This window comes from Pseudorca crassidens, chromosome 2 (genome assembly GCF_039906515.1).
Source record: "Pseudorca crassidens isolate mPseCra1 chromosome 2, mPseCra1.hap1, whole genome shotgun sequence".
In the NCBI taxonomy this organism is placed as follows: Eukaryota; Metazoa; Chordata; class Mammalia; order Artiodactyla; family Delphinidae; genus Pseudorca; species Pseudorca crassidens.
In genome coordinates, this window is record NC_090297.1 from 160,364,901 (window position 1) to 160,386,675 (window position 21,775).

At 51.5% G+C, this 21,775-nt stretch overlaps 1 protein-coding gene across 2 annotated transcripts in view; it reads left to right on the top strand.

Annotated features, from left to right (window-relative positions):
• The window catches only part of KIF26B (kinesin family member 26B), a 500,361-nt gene that overhangs the window by 464,478 nt on the left and 14,108 nt on the right, over positions 1-21,775 (top strand). For both annotated transcript variants that reach the window (XM_067729537.1, XM_067729538.1), the window contains 2 exons: positions 5,065-5,227; positions 6,244-9,658. In XM_067729537.1, the coding sequence (XP_067585638.1) occupies positions 5,065-5,227; positions 6,244-9,658 (3,578 nt within the window). The remainder of the gene's footprint in view (positions 1-5,064; positions 5,228-6,243; positions 9,659-21,775) is intronic.

A 21,775-nucleotide genomic window follows, 5' to 3' on the forward strand; every position in this document is an offset into this window, starting at 1 on the left:
TGGTGCTGTAATTGGGTTGCCCAGCCTGGCGATTCAGAGCTCACTACTTTTTTCTCCTTCAAAAGAACGTGGTCCGTAGATGCCTTTCTTTCTACTTCCAGAGTTCTTCACCTCCTTCCTGGGGAAGAAATATATTTAACAGCTCTCATGAAAGGAATGGCTTTTTTCTTATGAAATTACCTGGCCAACACTGCAAATGTGTGACTTTGGACATCTCATTTCACTGGTGGCCCGGTACCAGATTACCAGTTGAGAGAGTTTCCCAGCTCTCAGGGTCAGAGAACAAGGAGCTAGAGATTCCAGACTGTCCTTTCAGAAAGGAATTTAGAATTCTGTTGGGTGTTTTGGGGGACCTCAAGCTCGTGCGTCCCTGGATGCCTGCCACGTAGGAGAATCCCAGCCAAGGAGACATCAAGGTCTGGGTGTTCTCTAGCCATCAGGGAGTTAACAGTGATGGTGGAGACACCCCACAGCCTTGAGGGTCTTTCCTTAGCATGTGCTATTTCAGATTTGTTCTTCTGTTGTTAGCTTTAACGGATGCTATGTGTGTTTACATATGTGTCTCCCTCACTGGATAGCGGGCTTCTTGAGGTCCTCTAGGCTCTCTGCCGTGCACGTTCTCAGCGTCTGCAGAGTGGCTTCCTGATAGTCGGAACTCACCAAATGCTTCTTGAGTGAGCCACTATGGACATTCACGAGTTAACAAGTTGAAGGAGGGTGAGCAACCTCACAGCCCCCTTGAGAAGGACAGGCTCTGCATCACATAGGAAATGACTGGGGCAGTTGCTGATAGCTGTGTCCTGATGGTCAAGTGATTTCGTAAGCCAGCATTTGTTCCTCTGCCTGTTTCCATGCTGCTGACTTTAAAAGCTCTCCCTTCATGAAACATCTGAACTGAAAGAAAGACAACACAGACAACTATCAAATCAGAACAAGATTATTGAATAGTAAGGAAATTAAGACACACCTTTGTGCTCTGGTTGGTAACTCTTTGGCACTCTGTATAAAATGAAACCACCTTATGTCATTACTCTACAACACACGTCAATGGACTTTTTCTGTAAGGGACCAGATAGCAAATATTTGTGGCTTTAGGGGGCCATACAGACTCTGTCACAACTACTCACCTCTGCTGTTGTAGCATGAAAACATAAAAAATTGGTGTGGCTGTGTCCCAATAAAACTTTATTTACAAATACAGGCAGTGGGCCAGATTTGGCCTACAGGCCTTAGTTTGTCAGCCCCTGTCCTAGAGTACTACATTCTCTTTCATGCTCTTGTAAAATTAATATTATTAATTAAAATTTACTCATTATGCCATTTTTTGGTGTCCTCTTGCTCTAATAAAAGGTTGACTTATTTTGAAAAGTAAGACATTTTTCCAAAAATCATTTTAAAAGGTGTGTACCGTTGGGGTGGGAGGGAGGGGGAATATGTGTGCATAGAACATGGCTGCCTGAAAAAACAACATCGTTCTTCCCAGACCCCAGTCAGCTCTGCTCCATCACCAGTGCTTTCCTCTCCCACCCAACCTATCTCTCCCACACGGCCCCCGAGTCTAAATCCTCGTCCATCCTGGCCCTGAGGCTCAGTGGCAAGCAGCTCTGCCCCTGCGCTCTCCTCTTCCTCTAGCCTCAGTCTGCATGCAGAGTGCAAACTGAGTTTGTGCTGACCACTGCCCTAGAAACTCTTTTGAACCTTTTTAGTTTCCTCCCAAAGACACTGAGTGAAACCTACAGTTTGCAGCCTTTAGTACCCTGTCCGTTCTTTCACCTTCCCTCCCCAATTTAATTGTCTTTGTTCCAAGTTAAAGGATCATGAAGAGGTGGAAAAAAACAAAGCTTTATAGCCACCATCTTTCACTCCCATAAGGTATGTTTTAGAGTCTAGAGAGGCCCACATGAAACAGGCTTGCCGGCAGTTTTACTGGCTTTCCAAAGGAGAGCTAAAATGCTGGTTGCCAAGCAACACACATGCCCTGGCTTCTTCCAACAATGTGGACTTAAAAAAATAAAATTGTCCTATGATTGACTCATGAATGGGGAATCATGTGGAAATACACAGGGCAAACAGTTTGATATAACAGTGCTATATCTGTTTATTCTGTCTTTGGTATCGTTTCCTGAAGACTTTACGGGGTCACATGGAGAAATAAGTGGGGTGTACCTTCAGCAGAGTGCAACTGATGAACAAGACATATCAGGAACGTCATCGTACCGTCGGTCCTTGGAATCATTTGCAGATTCCATGTTGTGAATTATGTTCAAAATCCATACTTTTACCATAATTTGCAGACATGCTTAGTAGCAAAAACTCTGAGCCACCCAATGCACATGTTCCCAGCTGAAACTGGACAAGGCAACAGCCCTGCCTTCTTGTTTCACCTCTCTTCATGCGAACAAGGGTCCTTTTTGCAGTCTATTTAGGGACACGTGTTTTTAGTATTTCTGTGCTTTTTTTGGTGATCTCACTGTTTAAAGTAGGCCCCTAGGTGTAGTGCCGCAGTGCTGTCTAGTGTTCTTTAGTGCAAGAAGGCTGTGATGTACCTTGCAGAGAAAATATATGTTAGAGAAGTTTCATTCAGGCATATTATAGTGCTGTTGGTGTGAGTTCAGTGTTAATGGATCAACAACATGGCACATCCAGAGAAAGGAAGAGGAAATTCACCGATGTATATCTGACTGCTCTGGAAAGTACTCAGGTTACGTCTAAAGTGCATAACGAAGCTGTAGAAACAGGCTGTATTTGTGGATCACAATATGACCAGTTTTTTTTTTAAAAGCATAGTGGAAAATACCATAAGGCTTAAAGCCCAAGAAATTTATGGTCATGTTACCCAGGGTCAGGGAAATGTTCAACCCTTCTCAGCTAGTGTTTTATTATATAGAAAGTATATATAATTCATTATTTATAAGAAATAGAAATTAAGGTGTCTTTAAAGAGATATGCACATAAAACAAGATTATGTATTGATCCACTGATGAAATATCGTGACCAGAGGGTCTCAGGAACCTAAAACCATGTATTTCCCCTAGGAGCATGGCTCAGCATTCACTAATTCAGTGTTCATGGAGACATAACCAAAAATAACTATCATGAATAATAAGAATTAACCATATATGATCACAACTTAACCCTAATGGAATCTATCTTCCACTTCCCATATGGAAGACAAAGTCCTAAACTCATCCAGGTGCAGTGTCTCTGCTGAGAATGTGTGCCAGGAATGGGACTTGACTTCCCCATCTGGTCGTCGGCTCTGGTGGTGTCCATGATATTCCTGATAGACATTTTGAAGGAAGTTAAATGTTTAGAGCCCGGAGCTAGGGCTGGAGGTCTCTTCCTCCACACCCCACTTAGCTTTCTGTCCAAGTCAGTTCAGGCTGCTATAACAGAATACCATAGACTGAGGGGCTTAGGTAACAGTCATTTATTTCTCACAGTTCTGGAGGCTGGGAATCCAAGATTAAGGTGCTAGGGGATTTGTGTCTGGTGAGGGCCCACTTCCTGGCTCACAGGCAGCTGTCTTCTCACTGTGTCCTCACATAACAGAAAGGACAAGGAAACTCTCCAGGGTCTTTTTTATAAGGCCACTAATTCCACTCATGTGGGCTCCACCCTCATGACCTAATCACCTCCCCAAGGTCCGACTTCCAGGTACCATCACTTGGGGTGTTAGGTTTCAACACATGAATTTGGAGGACACATAAACATTCAGTCCATAGCACTCTCCTTCCATCACTTTTATCACTGATTATTTTGCTCGAAGGGAAACCCTGCTATATTTTTAAATTGCCCTGGCACTGAGTCATAGTGAGCCCAGTATCCCTGAACTGACACCTTAATTGGTCCCAGACGGAAAGGGAAAACTATTGCTCTTACACCAGTCTTTCCTCCCTGAAGGCCTGATGCAGGTCACATGTGAAGTGGTTTCCTGTCTCCAAGGTCTACTCCCTGCTGACAGCGGCCTGCATGTCACACTGAGTCTCCTGAGCTGGACAGTCTCTCTCCAGAGAGCTGAGTTGGCGGGGTGGAGGGGAAAGGAGGGGATGTCTGGCTACGAGTCTGATGCAGACACAGGCGTGAGGACAAACCCCTCTCATCTGGCAAAATAAACTCAACACAGGGCATGGGAAGCAAAGAGCCTCCCTCAGCCTTTGGGATCAGGGGAGTCTCCAGAGATGAAGTGACATTTGGCAGCAGGTAAGATGATGACGTAAGCAGAAGCCTCTTAAAAGCAAGGCAGGAAGAATGTTGGGACAAGTATAGGAATGGAAAGACATGAGCCATTCCTCCAGACCACTTTTTAAAGAGCCTAGAGACACCATCTGTAAACTCCTGGGCCTCGTTATCACCCCTCAGGGCACTGGCCCCACGCAGCACCTGCAAAGTCCCCAGAGGAGTCCCTTCTAGAAAGTTCTGCTTTCTGTTGCTGATGGAGTGAGTGCTCGGGCCTATGTCTGTGTGTCCCCAGTAATAATCAGGAATATGAATACATTTTCCTTCATCACTACCGTGTGCAGATAGGAGTTAAGAGACGATGGCAATAAAGTGCGTGCAACTCCTTGGCAAAAGAAACCTTGTATGTATTACAGACCCAGAGATCTTCAATACAAGTTCACGGCTGGGGAACTGCTCTTTGTTGTGGGGATTGCCTGGTGCAGAAACTTGCAGAGAAGGGCCGGGTGTGCAGCTAGCATGCCGAATCACCGATCACAGAGCTGTGCTCTCTCCATCCCTTCCTCTCATTTCTATTCCCAGGTCTCATTACGTGCAATGTCATATGCACACACGCAGACACACAGGAATACCCCATCACGGCCAGGACGGCGGTGCCAGGGGAGGTGTTTTGCATGAATTCCATCCTTGGGGTTGGAAGCACTTGCTCAGCTGTCAACTACAGATAGCCTCGTGTAGAAGATGATGTTAATTAGTTTGCCATTTAAAAAACGGGGAAAAAAACCCCACTGCCCACAACAAGCCACGTAGGGGCCTGAAGCCCTACCCTGACAGCCAAAGTGAAGCACGGCCCGCTAATGCAGCCTTAATTCACTTTGTTGGCAGAGAAAGCAAGCTCACCATGCTGCTGCGAGAGTCCCTGGGGAACGTGAACTGCCGCACGACCATGATCGCTCACATCTCGGCCGCCGCTGGGAACTATGCCGAAACCCTGTCCACCATCCAGATTGCCTCGAGAGTGTTGAGGATGAAGAAAAAGAAAACGAAGGTAAGGAGCTTGCAGGGGGTGCAGGTGGCTGAAGGAGCTTTCGTAGCCCTGCCCTGGAACTGAGTCAGAAAGGGCCAAATCAATATTTCGAATCCCCCAGCACCAGGGGCGTGGTGAGCGTGGCTGGCTGCCGCTGGCCCGGCTCAGCAACCACCCCGGGGCAGGAACCCCTTCTGGCCAATACTGAAGTCACTTCCCCTCCGCACCGCTGGTGCTTTCCTCGGTCATCCAGCCTGGACCCCTAACAGGGAGGACTTGGTCCACTTTAGATAGTTTAAATGGATTGCTACTTTGAAAATTTTGAGAGGGACGGGAACTATTCATAGTTTATCTCTTGCCTACCTTGGTGCTTCAACTGACTGACCCCTCCTTGCTCAGGTGGCCCTACTTCCCTTGCATTTCCAGGAGGCATTCTCAGGCTGCTGGGTGTTGTCATGTTAATTCAGTGGTTTCTGGTTGATGCAGAGTCTGCTAGAAACCACTGGGCTCGTTTTCTCAGGCCGAGGCAAAGCCAGGACAGTGGTGGTGTGACAAGAACATTTGAGAAAATCATCATGATTGTGGTCACACTGGTCCATAGCCAGCTGGTGATTTGCGGGGGGCATTCCCCCTCCTTTTTGTATCTTTCTTTTTTTTTTTTTTGGTCAAAAACACATCTTTCCAGTGTTCCGTGGCACACGTTGTCACAAATGGTTTGGGTGTGCAAACTGGTGACCCCTCCTCAGTCCTTAGGCAGTCGGATGGGACCCGGGCGGGTCACCCCGTTTCACGAGCAGCCTCTGCTTCCCCAGTGCGCCTCACAGGGGTTTCCTTCGAGTATGAGGCCGTGACGTGCATAGCTTGGGTGACTGGCCTGGCACATCCCGGGTGACAGCCCAGAAGCACGGAGGCCCACTGGGGTCTGGATGGCCTATATGGAGCCGGTGGCCTCCACCCGTTGCCCCACGAAGTCAGGGTCCCTGGGAGGGCTGTCTTAGAAGGGTGGCCCACACTAACGGTTCCCCTCTCACTCACAGTACACGTCGAGCTCCTCCGGGGGAGAGAGCTCCTGTGAGGAAGGCAGAATGCGCAGGCCCACCCAGCTGAGACCCTTCCACGCCAGGGCCACCGTGGAGTCGGACTTCCCAATCCCTCAGCTGTCTAGCGACCCCGACTACTCCTCCAGCAGCGAGCAGTCCTGCGACACGGTCATCTACATTGGGCCAAACGGCACGGCCCTCTCTGACAAGGAGCTCACCGACAACGAGGGGCCTCCAGATTTTGTCCCTATCGTGCCGGCCCTGCAGAAGGCGGCCAGGGGTGACAGCCGGTCCACGGAGGCCGGAGAGGCCGCGGCCAGCAAATCGGAAAGGGACTGCTTGAAGTGCAACACGTTCGCCGAGCTGCAGGAGAGGCTAGATTGCATTGACGGCAGTGAGGAGTCCAGCACGTTCCCTTTCGAAGAGCTGCCGGCCCAGTTTGGGGCACAGCAAGGAAGCAAGAGTGTCCCACTAAGCCAGGCAGCTGGGGCAAGCCCGCTCTGTGAGTCTGATAAGGAAGATGATGGGTCAGATAGCCCGCTGACAGCCAGAGAAGGCAGTGAGCCCCCGGGCTCCAAGGTGCAGGGGAATCACTCCCCTGTCCCTGCTGCGTGGCTCACCAACAGCCCCACCCCTGCCTCACCCAGAAGCATCCCGGGCAGCGGCAGCCAGCACGGTTCTTCCCAGCTCGTGCAGAGCCCCAGCCTCCAGAGCAGCCGGGAAAGCCTGAACTCCTGTGGCTTTGTAGAAGGCAAGCCCAGGCCTATGGGCTCCCCCAGGCTGGGCATCGCCAGCCTGTCCAAGACCTCAGAGTACAAGCCGGCCAGCTCTCCTTCCCAGAGGTGCAAAGTCTACACCCAGAAGGGTGTCCTGCCTTCTCCTGCCCCCCTGCCCACCTTCAGCAAGGATGCGGGCGTGGTATCTAGTGAGTCCCTGCTGCAGCCCGAGGTACGTACCCCCCCAGTCGGAATGAGCCCCCAGGTTTTGAAGAAATCCATGTCTAGTGGGAGTGAAGGGTTCCCAGAATCCCCTGTGGACGCCAAACATCAGGCAGCCACTTCTGCAGATGCCAAGAAGGAGATACGCAGCACCACGATGGTGACAGTGCAGCAGCCCCTGGAGCTGAATGGTGAGGACGAGCTGGTGTTCACGCTGGTGGAGGAGCTGACCATCAGCGGGGTCCTGGGCGGCGGCCGCCCCACCAGCATCATCAGCTTCAACAGCGACTGCTCGGTGCAGGCCTTGGCCTCGGGCTCCAGGCCCGTCAGCATCATCGGCAGCGTCAGCGAGGACCTCGAGTGCTACTCAAACGTGGCTCCTGTCTCCGAGGTCAGCATCACGCAGTTCTTGCCCCTCCCGAAACTGAACCTGGATGAGAAGGCCCGGGAGACAGGGAGCAGGCGTTCCTCCATCAGCTCCTGGCTGAGCGAGATGAGCACAGGCAGTGACGGCGAGCCGCCCTGCCACAGTTTCATAGCCCAGACGTGTTTCGGGCATGGGGAAGCAATGGCAGACCCTCCAGCCTCGGAGTTCGTCAGCGGCACGCAGAACACCGCTGTGGTGTGCCGAGAGAAGCCCAAGGAGGGCCCCGACAGTTTGCTCCTCTTGTCGGAAATGGGGGACGACTCCTTCAACAAAGCAACCCCCGTCAAAGGCTGCAAGATATCCACGCTGGGCAAAGCCATGGTCACCATCTCGAATACGGCCAGCCTGGGCAACTGCGAAGGGTACATCCCCATGAAGACCAACATTACGGTTTACCCCTGCATCGCCGTGAGCCCCCGGAACGTCCAAGAGCCCGAGGCGTCCCTTGCCACCATCAGCTCAGTCCCCAAAGCAGCCCGGTCTCAGGAGAGCAAGGAAAGTGGTGCAAAGAAAGAGATGAAATTTGAGGACCCCTGGCTGAAACGAGAAGAGGAGGTAAAGAAAGAGAATGCCTATCCCCACGAAGCAGGGATGAGGCACGAGACTGCCCCAGGCCCCCCAAAGCCTGAGGCCAGAGCGGAACAGGACAGGAAGGCCAGCCCCAGCGACGGGCTCAGCAGCAGCAGCGGTGAGGTATCTGCCTCCCCTGTGGCTGACAACTTCAGGAGGGTTGTGGACGGCTGTGAGACGGCCCTGCCCAGTGTGGCTGCCCAGAGCCCTGTGCATCTCAACAAAAGCCTGAAGTCGAGCAGCCTTCCCAGGGCTTTTCAGAAAGCCAGCCGGCAGGAGGAACCGGACAGCCTCTTCTCTCACTGCCCTGCCGAGACCAACGGCATCGGCCCGGCTTCCAGCACCCAGGCGTCCAAGGCCACCCTGGAGAGGAAGGTGGCGTCACCCAAGCACTGTGTCCTGGCTCGGCCCAAAGGCACTCCCCCGCTGCCCCCTGTCCGAAAGTCCAGCTTGGACCAGAAGAACCGGGCCAGCCCCCAGCACAGCGCCTGCAGCAGCAACTCCAGCAGCCCCTTGAACCAACCGGCGCCCTTCTCCGCCAGCTTCCCAGACGAGCCTAGCGGCAAGACGAAGGATGCCGGCAGCTGCAGCAGCAAGCTCTTCGGTGTCAAACTGGAGCAGCTGGCCAGCAGGACCAACTCTCTCGGCAGGACAACAGTCAGCCACTACGAATGCCTCTCGCTGGAGAGGGCCGAGAGCCTGTCCTCCGTGAGCTCCAGGCTGCACGCGGGGAAGGACAGCACCATGCCCCGCACGGGGAGGAGCCCGGGCCGCAGCGCCGGGGCCTCGCCCACCAACCCGGGCCCCGCGCAGTCGGCCGGGGCCTCGCCCAAGGCCAGCCAGTCCAAGATCTCCGCCGTGAGCAAGCTGCTCCTGGCCAGCCCCAAGGCCCGCAGCCTGTCCACCTCCACCACCAAGACCCTGAGCTTCTCCACCAAGTCCCTGCCGCAGGCGGTGGGCCAGAGCTCCGGCCCGCCCCCCGGCGGGAAGCACATGTCCTGGTCCACCCAATCGCTGAGCCGGAGCCGGGGCTCGGGCCTGGCGTCCAAGCTGCCGCTGCGGGCGGTGAACGGGCGCATCTCGGAGCTGCTGCAGGGCGGCGCGGGGCCCCGGGGGCCGCCGGGGCGCGCGGGGCCCGAGGCGGAGGAGCGCGCGGCCACCGCCGACGAGCGCCCGCCACCCGCCGTCCCGCTGCCCTCGCCCTACAGCAAGATCACGCCGCCGCGCAGGCCCCACCGCTGCAGCAGCGGCCACGGCAGCGACAACAGCAGCGTGCTGAGTGGGGAGCTGCCGCCTGCCATGGGCAAGACGGCGCTCTTCTACCACAGCGGCGGCAGCAGCGGCTACGAGAGCATGATGCGCGACAGCGAGGCCACCGGCAGCGCGTCGTCCGCCCAGGACTCCATGAGCGAGAACAGCAGCTCCGTGGGCGGGCGCTGCCGCAGCCTCAAAGCCCCGAAGAAGCGTGCCAACTCAGGTAGGCTCGGGCCCGGGCATCGACGGGCGGAGGGCGGGCCCCAGGACTCGGGGGTGGGCGCCCCTGTCCCCAACCGCCTGTCACCTGCTGGGGACAGAGCCATGGAGGGCTTCACTGTCACACCACAGGCAAGTGCAGACTCCGGAATGTTCCGGTCCAAATGTAGGGACTGTGGTCAGTGCACATCATAAGCCATTTGCTTGCCTCAAATCAAAGAAACCAACCTCAAGGGACCCATGCAGTCATGTTGTAATTCTAGACGTTGTGATGTAGATCGCCCCATTCACCCACCCCATCACAGATCGTGAAATACGATGAGGAGGTTAGCCTCCCAGCACGTTCAGGAGTCATCATGGCTGTCAGAATTTCGATGTCTTTATTTCCCAGGCGGTGTATGCATCAGGCTTTGATCTATTTTGACGGTGCTCTACTTCAGACCCTCAACCCTGAGTCTCAGCAGCAGACCTGGGAGCAGAACCCCCTGTATAAGACAAGTGGAGAACAGAAATCCATTCAGTATAACATGACAGCTGTTGGGTCCTATTTTCAGGGTCAAGGGCATTCAAATGTATTGATAGTAGTTACTAAAAATAGCAAAGAAGTGTACCTAAGCCAGAGCCTTTGACAACAACAACAAAAAAATCTGGCCTTCCCCGTACTCGGTTGTTAAATCTTATTATTACAATCTACCCAGCCTTGGTCTTCAAAGTCCAGATTATTGTGTGACGTTTGCCATGTGCTCACATGAGTTTGAGTGCTACAGAGTGCTTTCACGTACTCTAACTTAGCATCTTGAATCTACCAATCCAGTTTATTCTTACAATAGCTTTACCCTTTTTTTGACTTGTATGGTTTGGTTTGGCTGTTACACTGGAGTAAAGAGGAAGAAAAACTAACCACTTGGAGAGTGGACGGCAGGCTCTACACGTGTCCTTGCTTGCTGCTACCTCCTTTTGTAAATGCTGTTCTCGAGGGTCCCTTGTTAGGTTAGGCTCTTTGTGTAAAATCAAAGCACCAGTCTGGGTGCCAGAGATGGGGTTTAATAGAGAGTGCCGAGGGCGTCGGACTGCTGTGAGCAGCTGCCGTAGATCCCAGGCTCCATAATGGATACGGCAGTGGAGATATGCTCCTTGCAGGCTGGGTGACCTTGTCTCGCTTATTTACGATTATTATTAAGAAAAATGCTGGCTGTCAGACATGATCAGCATAAATCAAAAGCAACTTCTTTAAGAGAAGCCATAAAACTCCTCAAAGGAAACTCCTAGCTCGATGGCATGATTTTACAATTACTAGAGACATTTGGAACTGCAGAGGAGACAGGCAATTATCTGTTAGTGGAGGTTGCTTTAATGCTTTGGTTATTTCCTTAGTGAAAATGAACTAGAAATTTACTGCCAGGAAGAGAACCTTGAGTTTTCTGAGTGCTTTGTAGTACAGGTAACAGTGGAAACAACCGAACATCATGAATGTTCACCTTTCCAGTCCCATTCCTGGAGATTCCATGTCGGTGGAGAGTGCGCAGAATTCGACCTGGTGCAGTGGGATGATTGATCTAGAGAGCAGGAGACTTGGGGTCTTGGGCTGTGTGATGTTTGGGAAATAACTATACTCTCTGGGCTTCAGTTTTCTCACATCAAAGTAAAATGAAAGGGTTGGTAGAGAACCACCATGGTATCTCTGATGCTCACGTTGTAGAAGTTGGTGCAAATAATATAAAGAATATTGGTGGTAATATGACTTCCTTTCCATATGACGATCCGTAGTCAGTGGGATTTATTTTTATTTTTTATTTCCTTTCCTTTTTAAAATTTTTATTTATTTTACATTTTTATTGGAGTATAATTGCTTTACAATGGTGTGTTAGTTTCTACTTTATAACAAAGTGAATCAGTTATATATATACATATGTTTCCATATCTCTTCCCTCTTGCATCTCCCTCCCTCCCACCCTCCCTATCCCACCCCTCTAGGTGGTCATAAACCACCTAGCTGATCTCCCTGTGCTATGCGGCTGCTTCCCACTAGCCATCTATTTCACATTTGGTAGTGTATATATGTCCATGCCACTCCCTCACGTCGTCCCGGCTTACCCTTCCCCCTCCCCGTATCCTCAGGTGCATTCTCTAGTAGGTCTGTGTCTTTATTCCCATCTTGCCCCTAGGTTCTTCATGACCTTTTTTTTCTTTTTTCCTTAGATTCCATATATATGTGTTAGCATACGGTATTTGTTTTTCTCTTTCTGACTTACTTCACTCTGTATGACAGACTCTAGGTCCATCCACCTCACTACAAATAACTCAATTTTGTTTCTTTTTATGGCTGAGTAATATTCCATTGTATATATGTGCCACATCTTCTTTATCCATTCATCTGTTGATGGATTAAAGACCTAAATGTAAGGTCAGACACTATCAAACTCTTAGAGGAAAACATAGGCAGAACACTCTATGACATAAATCACAGCAAGATCCTTTTTGACCCACCTCCTAGAGAAATGGAAACAAAAACAAAAATAAACAAATGGGACCTAAGAAACTTAAAAGCTTTTGCACAGCAAAGGAAACCATAAACAAGACCAAAAGACAACCCTCAGAATGGGAGAAAATATTTGCAAATGAAGCAACTGACAAAGGATTAATCTCCAAAATTTACAAGCAGCTCATGAAGCTCAATATCAAAAAAACAAACAACCCAATCCAAAAATGGGCAGAAGACCTAAAAAGACATTTCTCCAAAGAAGATATAGAGATTGCCAACAAACACATGAAGGAATGCTCAACATTATTAATCATTAGAGAAATGCAAATCAAAACTACAATGAGATATCATCTCACACCAGTCAGAATAGCCATCATCAAAAAATCTAGAAACAATAAATGCTGGAGAGGATGTGGAGAAAAGGGAACACTGTTGCACTGTTGGTGGGAATGTAAATTGATACAGCCACTATGGAGAACAGCATGGAGGTTCCTTAAAAAGCTAAAAATAGAACTACCATATGACCCAGCAACCCCACTACTGGGCATATACCCTGAGAAAACCATAATTCAAAAACAGTCATGTAGGGCTTCCCTGGTGGTGCAGCGGTTGAGAGTCTGCCTGCCGATGCAGGGGACACGGGTTCGTGCCCCGGTCCGGGAAGATCCCACATGCTGCGGAGCGGCTAGGCTCGTGAGCCATGGCCGCTGAGCCTGCGTGTCCGGAGCCTGTGCTCTGCAACGGGAGAGGCCACAACAGTGAGAGGCCCGCGTACTGCAAAAAAAAAAAAAAAAAAAGAGTCATGTACCACAGTGTTCACTGCAGCTCTGTTTACAATAGCCAGGACATGGAAGCAACTTACGTGTCCATCAACAGATGAAGGGATTTATTATTAAGTTGTTAAATATTGATCAGGCCTCTTCTGTGCAGTTAGAGCTTGGTGATATGGAAGTTGCAAGTGTGGTTGGGGAGGAGCAGGCAGCGTAGAAGACAAGGCCACTGTAAGAAGTGCGTAATCTCACTGGCAAGCAAGGATGAAGAGTGTGGAACGGGGAACAGTGAACTGTGAACCAAGGTGCCTTGCCAAGTGCTGACTGAGGGTGTGAGAGCTAAGGGTAAGAAGTATTTAGACAAAGAGGGCCCAGAACATTGAAGAAGGCTACAGGGAAACATTGGGATTGGGCCAGGCCTTAAAGGATGCTGGGACAAAGCGGGTAAAGGGCGTTGTAGGCTGAGGCAGTGATGGGAATACGAGCTTGAGGCAGTAAGAGCATGGTTTACGGATAAAGAGCGGGGTTAACTCAACAAGGGGGATATTCTTAATGGATGTAATAACGGACAGAAAATGTAAGCCCAGATCAAGTTATTCCTTGAACGTCTGGCCACTGTGATAAGAATGACTGCAGTTGGCAATGGGGAGTCATTATAGGTTCCTGGCTGAGAGTGTCATAAGGTGACAGAAGCTGTGGGTTGCTTTCTATAGATGGATTTTCATCAATCCTTCCACCGTTCCTTGCCAGCTCCCCCGTGGTAGGTACACGAGTGTATACGTGTAGCCATTAGCCATGAAGTAGAGTGATGACAGCCAGATCAGGTGGGGAGCGAATGTCCACCCTGTCCAGAGGGCATTCAGTTGCTAAGAGGATGGAAATCGGGGATGGGCAGTTTATGGCGTAGTTGCATCAGCTTGGCCGCCCCTGAGGCCCTATCCTTTCAGTGATTGATAGCTCTTTGGTATCATGTATCATGTGGGCTCTCCCAGACGCTCTCTCTCTTCTTCCTCATGTTCCTGACACTTCACCCCAAACCTGGTGTGTTACCCCCTTGGCTTCTCTCTTTATTTTTTTTTTCCTTCTCTCTCAGGCTGGCTGGGGAAATATGAAAATTAGATCAGCACCTTGGTCTGAGTGAAGTTCATTGCCACTGTAGCAGGCCCGGGTGTGGTGTGACACAGCATCCAGAAAGCCCAGGGGAGACACCAGCCAGGGAGTGTGTCGGTTCTGAGATGCACCCAGGGCTTGACCTGCCTGGACGTGAGCTCCTGAGAGCCCTGTTCGGCACTTGACTCAGCCTGTTGGGTCCGCAGTGCTGGGCTGGTACAGGTTACCATGAATCAGTTGGACACCATTGATTGATGCATTTGTTGGTTGGTTAGCTGACCGTGTGGTCCTACAAGTTAGCTGAGTTCTTTTCTATGTACTTCTCATATCTCGCCCTGCTGGTGACCTATGTTTTAAACATTAAGCCTATCCTCTATTTTCTTTCCCACTCTAAGCACCAAACACTGTGCCTTCCCTTCTCTGGGTGCCGAGTAAACGTTACTGACCGAGGGGTTGCCGGGTTCAGTTAGCAGATCCACTGCACCAAAACCTGTGACTAGTTACTGCTCCAAAGGGCCTAGAGCGCCATGGTTCGCTCTGTCTGTACCCCTCGGCTTGTTCGGTTCTCAGGTGCCATCTTATTTTGTTTTAATGAATTCAGGAAACACAGTGGTTCCTGGCTTAATGAAAACGGGGATAAGGCAGGCAGCATCTTGGCAGCTGTCAGATTTCTAGAGTGTTTCTAAGAGACTCTACCAAGAAACAGATGAGAAAGGGTTCCAAATGAGATAGCCTTTTTGACTATAAGTTGGGAACTACTAGAAAAGTAATTGGCTCGCTAAGACACCGAGGAAGCCCCTTAGAGTGGAGAGCGGGTGGAGGCAGGTACGGGGCTGAGAGGCCTAGAGCAAGTGTGTGAGGGGCCTGGGCTCTGCAGCCGGGCCCCTCGCCATCTCCTGTCCAGCCTGGGAAGGGTTCACTCTTCAATTCAAGCTTGCAGCAGCCAGTGCAGCCCCATCCTCATTCATCTGGGAGGCCACGGAGCTGACCCTTGCCAGCCAGTAAATCCACACACGCTGATCTTTCCCCTCCCCCCTCCCCCTCCCCCCTCCTCGTTGCGGATGCCCGCGGGTCCTCCTGGCATTTGTGCTTTCTGCTTTTTGACTCAGTATCTTTCTAGTGCCTGTACCCTGAGTCGGAATGAAGACGGGGGGTGACGGAGGGAAAGCTGGTGACGGCGGGTTCTCAGGGGCGGGCGGTGGGGATGGACATCAGCTTGTTCCCTGAGGAGTGTCGTGAGTCCTCGGCGCTCAGAATGCCCATGTTTCCTGACATTTGACCTGAGAAGCAGCATCTTCAGACTCAGTGTGGACACTTTTTTAAAAAAATGTTTTTGGAGTAGAGTTGCTTTACAATGTTGTGTTAGCTTCTGCTGTACAGTAAAGTGAATCAGCTATAGGTATCATATATCCCCTCTTTTTTAGATTTCCTTCCCATTTAGGTCACCACAGAGCTTTGAGTAGAGTTCCCTGTGCTATATGGTAGGTTCTCATTAGTTACCATTTTATACCTAGTGGTGTATATATGTCGAATGTGGACACTTTTATCTGCACTCAGTGATGATAAAAATGGAAGGCCCAACATCAGACTCCTCACTGGGGCCATCAGTGCTGCGGAGGGTAGAGTGGGGCGTGACAGGTCGGGGGCCCCTCCTGCCGCACGCAGGCGGCAGCCACGCCTGGATGGGGAGGGGAGAGGGTGGGCTCAGGTCAAATTGGGGCCATTGCATGCAGCAAAGCTATTGGCATTTATCAGCTTAAGTGCTTTGTTCTTTTTTTGCACACTTGACGTCTCCATGTCCAGACTGAGTGCCGGGCTGATGAGCAGGGAGTGATAGAGAAGAAAAAGGAATCCTGACCCACTGGCATGAGGACGTGTGATCCCAAACCAGACAGCTGCATCTGACGGGGTCCCGCACCACTGTTGCCCGACTAAGGCGCTTCCCCGCAGCTTCCTTACAGCGGACACGTCCCTGACCTTCCAGCAACCTGGAAGGAAGTGGTCATTGACAGGGACTAGGTTCAGCAGAAAGCTGGAAGCATCTGCTTGAGAGGTGGAGAGGGTGGAGCATGCTGAAAATCCAAGAAATCATATTTCTGTGGGGACCCAGGCAAAGGCCCTGTGGTCAGTTCTCTCCTAGTGATGACGTGGCGTTTGGGCACCGTTGTTTCCTGTGCCCTTTCCAGCAGTGTGAGGGCGCCACCCCTCCCTCTGAAACTTCCTTCACAGCATTAAACTCGATTTCCTCTGGTGTGACGACATTCCCCTGCCCCTGCCCTCAGCTTTCCCCATCACACCCCAAGTAAGGCTCCCAGTGTACCTGTGGAGGAGACGAGAGGGGAGGGGAGGCTCCTCAGTGGTGGGTGCAAGACCTGGACGATATCAATTCATTCATGGAATTGATTTACCAGTGACCAAATTCAGAACGCTCAGAAAATGCAAGATAGCCGTTCACTACCTGCGGGAGAAACCCCCAGACTGCAACTCACCCGACACTGGGCACTCACTTCCCAGCCTGGCAGGGATTGACTGACGTGGTGAGGAAGTTGAGAAGATTGCAAAAAAGCATGGAAAGAAGGCAATGGGAATTAGATTGTCTTCAGGGTATTTCTATTAAGCTACGAATAGCCCAGTGAAATGTCATTCTCCATTCATGCTTCTTTACTTCTCTTTCCCCAATCGGGGTGATCTCATAGGTCGTCCTGGAGTGGTTTGGAAGGAGATAGTGACCCTTATTCCTGATATTTTCCCATCTGATCACATCCCATCTGTGGCAACCAGACTCCTAGGTAGCCCCCAATGGTCCCTGCCTCCTGGCATTCACCGCTGCTTCGTCCCCTCCCATACTATACTAGGGTTGGTCTCTGTGTGCAGTAGAATAAGGTGGTGAATCAGTTCAACAGAAGTGAGTGATGGTATGTCACTTTCAAGATTAGGCTGTGAAAGACGCGGTAGCTGCTCTTTTCCCACTCTGGGTGGGAAAACCAGCTGCTATGCCATAAGTAGCCCTGTGGAGAGGCCCACCGGGCAATGAACTGAAACTCCGGCCAACAGCCACATGAGTGAGCTTAGAAGTGGATGCTGCAGCCCTAGTCAAGCCTTCAGATGATGGCAGCGCCATCTGACACTTTGACTGCAGCTCACGAGAGACCCTGAGCCAGAACCGCCCAGTTAAATAAGCTGCTCCCAGCTCCCTGCCTCACAGGAATGTAGCTGCTGGGTTTAGGCTAATTTGTTACACGGTGATAGCTAACAGATACACCACCAATCCCATGACCCTCCTCAGTTCCTCCCCTATTTCTCACATAAACAAATCCTTAGAAGAGTCATCCCAGAAATGTCTGAACACGTGCACCCAGTGGGTTAAACGACTGAGATGCCCATACATGACTGACCTCGCTTTTAGAGGGGTTGTTGCTCCCTGACTTGTCCTCGGGGTCAGGGGAGGTAAGGGGGAGGACCAGTCACCCTTCCTAGGGGCTGAGTACACATCATCCAACTGAGGGAAAAGGGCTTACTGGGAGCCCCATCACGAGTGTTTGCAGCCTGAGGAACTCGGGCTGCCTGGTGGCCAGGCCCAGTCTCCACCTGAAAGATGCTCAGACTCTCCCTGCCTCCGAGAGCTGGACATCCTCCCAGTGATGCTGAGTGTTCCTCGGCCTCCCTACATGTTCTGCAGCAGCCCCATCTGACGGGGGCTGGAGCTGAGCCCACAAAGGCAGAGCCGTTTGCTCAGCGTCAGCTAGCTTGATCAGGCCGACTTAAAAAACCCAAAACTATCAGCTGGCTTATTTCCAGTCAAGGAGACAGATATTTACTTTGCTTCAGTGGTTGACACTTCCCAGTTTTCTAAGTCAGTGTGTGTGAGTGTGTGCGCGCGCACGCGCATGTGCTCGTGCATGCGGGCATGCACGAGATGAAGATCTGGGCCCAAAAAAGGAGGCTGTAGGACAGAGTATGCTTTGTAGAGAAAATGAACTATCAATATGTACTTAGAGTCCCTCGTCGTCTCCTGAAGGAAAGCCCACCAACCCACACTCTGAACAGTCACACGCTACCCAATCACCACCACCGCCTGGAGCTGCAGGTGGTGGCTTTCCACATTCCTAGCTCCCTGGGGTGGTGAGAAGGTCGTCCTGTGCCTTGGCCCCCTGATGATATACCAAGAGTTCTGGCTCTTTTTCTCTCTGAGCTTGTGGTACTTTAAGTTTTCTTTAGCAGCCAGTGGATCTCTCAAAGTTGGAGAAGAGTACACTGTCTTTCTTTCTGGAAGGGTCATCAGGCCACACAGGCCATGGTGGCCTGGCACTCAACAGGCAGAACCCACTGGAATTGGGGGGAGGAGGATGGAGAGAGAGTGGTGCAGAGAGGGCACTAACTCTCCGGGGTTCCCTGAGCACCATGGGCATGGTGCTGTAAGGACCCGTGCTTCCCCCAACAGTAGCCCAGTAGCGATGCAGCCCGTCTCCCAGGGCCTCCAGAAGAACCACCAGACTGCGCATCCTTTGCGTTCTCGGCGTTCCTCGGCCTCCCTATGTGTTGTGCAGCAGCCCCATCTGACTGCTGCTGCATCACGGCGTGTAAGCTCTCTTGCTCTCCCTCACTCTCACTGGAGTCTGACTGGGTGGAGCCCACTGTACTTAAAAGCAGAATCAGCCCAGACTCTAAGTGCAGGTAGCCACGGCTTCAGGCAGACTCAACCTTCTTTCCTCGGACTCAGGAGGGACCACATATCAATCCTGAGTTAAATGAGATCGGGCTCCCTTCAGCGTCAAGATAAACCGGTTGCGATGGTGTCACGTTTCCCAACCATCCTCCTTCCAGGAGAAAGCAAGCCTCCTAGATGCCCCTTACTAGAGGCGGGAGCTGCCAGGTGGGTGTGCCTCAGGGGATGCAGCTGTTTGAGGAAGCATTACCACCTACAGGCCCAAGCTTCCCTCCCAGGGGGCCAGGCCCACAGCCTCCCAGCGGGAGAGGGGCCGGAACCAGGGGAACAAACATGGTGGTTGCCCAGTGCACGAGGCTAGATCCGCTTCAGATGTGGGTGAAAAGATTAGGCCCCGTCCTCAGAAGCCAGGGCCTGGCTTCACTCACTCATGCCACCAGTCACCAGCAAAGGGCCCCTGGCCCTGCCAGTCCTATGGTGATTGCTTTTAGAATCCTCTAGAGACCTGCCTCTAAGGGCACAAATCTCATGTTATCTGTCGGGCTGCACCCCGCAGGCCCGCAAGCCTTGTAGTTGTCCAGCCTCGAGACCGAAGGAAGAGCCCAGAGACAGCGACAGAGACGTCAGTGGTGTTTGGACAGGGGCTCTTACACGAAGGGTCCTGGAGCCACACCCCACCTTGTTCAGCAGGCAGGACACGGAAGCAGTCTCCACTACTCAGGGGAGAAGGAGGCTACCATTTATAGAGGGAATTGACGTCAGGTGGGCTCATCAGGACTGAGTAAGCCCTCTGATAAAGAGGATTGAATAGTCACGTGAGTGAAGCAGGGACTGGGCAAGCAGCGGATGTACAGAGAGCAAGAGAATAGCCGTCTTAAATGGCTTCACCATGCAGTCTACCCGTACATACCCTGCACCACCCTTACGAACTTGGTCCACCCCTCTCCTGCGATATCCCTGGCGTCAGGTGTGTAGAGGTGCACTGCAACCAAATAACCACAAATGCAGTACGGACACCAGCAGCTAAAGATTACCAAGAGCCCGAGAGGTGGGCAATCTTTGAACCAGGTGCTTATCCGGCCGATTTTTCATGGAAGTTCACAGGAGGACGACAGCGGCATCTCGACTTAGACCCAGCAATCAAACTCATTTTGTAGTGAGGCCACCGTTGTCACCCGGTCCACAAACAGATTACCTCCGCTCAGACTAGGGATGAAATGTAAGATGTTGAACAGACAGATTACAGGGAAGATCGTGATCATTAAGCAAAATAACAAGCAGTGTCAGCACCCTGAGAGATCACCACCCCTGCCTGCGGTTTGCATCCTTGCCTGCAGTACCATATTGCCCGTCCACCCCCAGTCCCTACAGCCGGTGCTGAATACTGGAGAGGCGATGTGATAGAATGGTGCCTTTCTCCAGTAAGGGCCCTGGATTAATTCCCTTAGTAGTCTGCGGGGGGAGTGCAGGTAGAAGACAGGTAAAACCTGTAGGTCCCTTTCTAATCCTATTCCCCACGAGGCAGCAAACCCAAACCACAAGGGGCTTACCTGCCCGTCTCAGGACCATTTTATAACGTGTTCCCCTGGGGGTAGATCCTGTCGCCAGGGCCAAAGTGAGTTGTCGTCCTGACCGGTAGTTGGCAACGGTCCTTCGGTGGGCAACTGTTGAACTCCGGTTGTGTTGACTAGTTTCCTCTGGGTTAACATGGCGTCGGCACTGGGACGATTGCTCCTGGGATGTTCAGTTATAGCTCCTAGGGCTTGAGTTAGTCTCCTGGCCCACAGGTTGAGAGAGCGAGTTCCCATCTCAACTGTTGTTTAAGTAGCCCAGTCACCCTTTCCATTAGCCTGGCAGCAGTGGGGTCGTAAGGCAGGTGGAAATGCCAGTGTATGTCATGTTTATCGGCCCATTCCTGAACTGCATGGTCCTTGGTCACTGTCAGTGTCCATGGGGGTCCCATATGTCATGCTCAGCTGTCCTAGATGCCAGATGGTGGTTGTTTGCATTGCTGGGTGACTCGGGTAGGCCTTCTGTAACGTCTTCCACCTGTTGTAATGCACTGTAGACGGCAGATAGCTCTTGCTGCCACCACACCGTATCATTGCTCTGCCTCCTGCCAGAGCTGGGACCAGAGGCCCAAGGGCGCTCTTATTAGTTTGCCGTTGCCTTGGGCCCCAACTAAACCCTTCTGGGTAACTGGCCACATCCAATTCACAAGCCAGTTCCTGAGTTAATATCCCTAAAGCCTGGGCCTGTAACCGTTTAGGCATGGTAGGTCGGGGGTTTGCTTGTCTTACCCGACCAGATAACACCCTTGATAGGTAATCCAGGTCCTTGCATTTTGTCTGTATTCACCAGCCATCCTTGGGCAGTTAGATGAGCCATGAGCACGGGGCTGCTACTTTTAAACTGGAAAGAGACCCGGAGGTTAAGAAGATAGCATTAATATAATGGAACAGAAAGACATCTCTCACAGTAGACAGCTGCCACAGGGCCCCACTGCAGGATCATCCCTGCAACCTTTGGGCCCTACCATGTTAATGGACAGCCTCCTCGGGATTACCCCTGCAACTTTCCATTCCCGTCCTTTTTTCCCAACATCTCAGCACTCACAGGAGTTTCCTCGGTCTCCCAGCTAGGCTCGCCAGTTCTTGGGATGCACCCTGCAGGCCCACAAGCCTTGCAGTTACCCAGCCTTGAGACCGAAGGAAGAGCCCAGAGACAGCAACAGAGTCATCAGTGGTTTACTGGTCAGAGGGATCTGACGCACAGGGTCCTGGAGCGACACCACACCATGTACGGCAGACAAGATATGGCAATAGTCTTCACTACTCGGGGGAAAGGAAGCTACCATTTATAGGGGGAATTGATGTCAGGTGGGCTCATTGGTTATCAGGGACTGATTAAGCCCTGTAATTAAGAGGATTGGGTAGTCATGTGAGTGAAGCAGGGACTGGTCAAGCAGGGGATTTATAGAGAACAAGAGAACAGCCATCTTAAATGGCCTAACCATACAGTCTCTATGATTTCTGTGTATTTTTCATCTCCTCAAATAGATTATGAAGAAAAAAATCAAAAGGATATTCATGT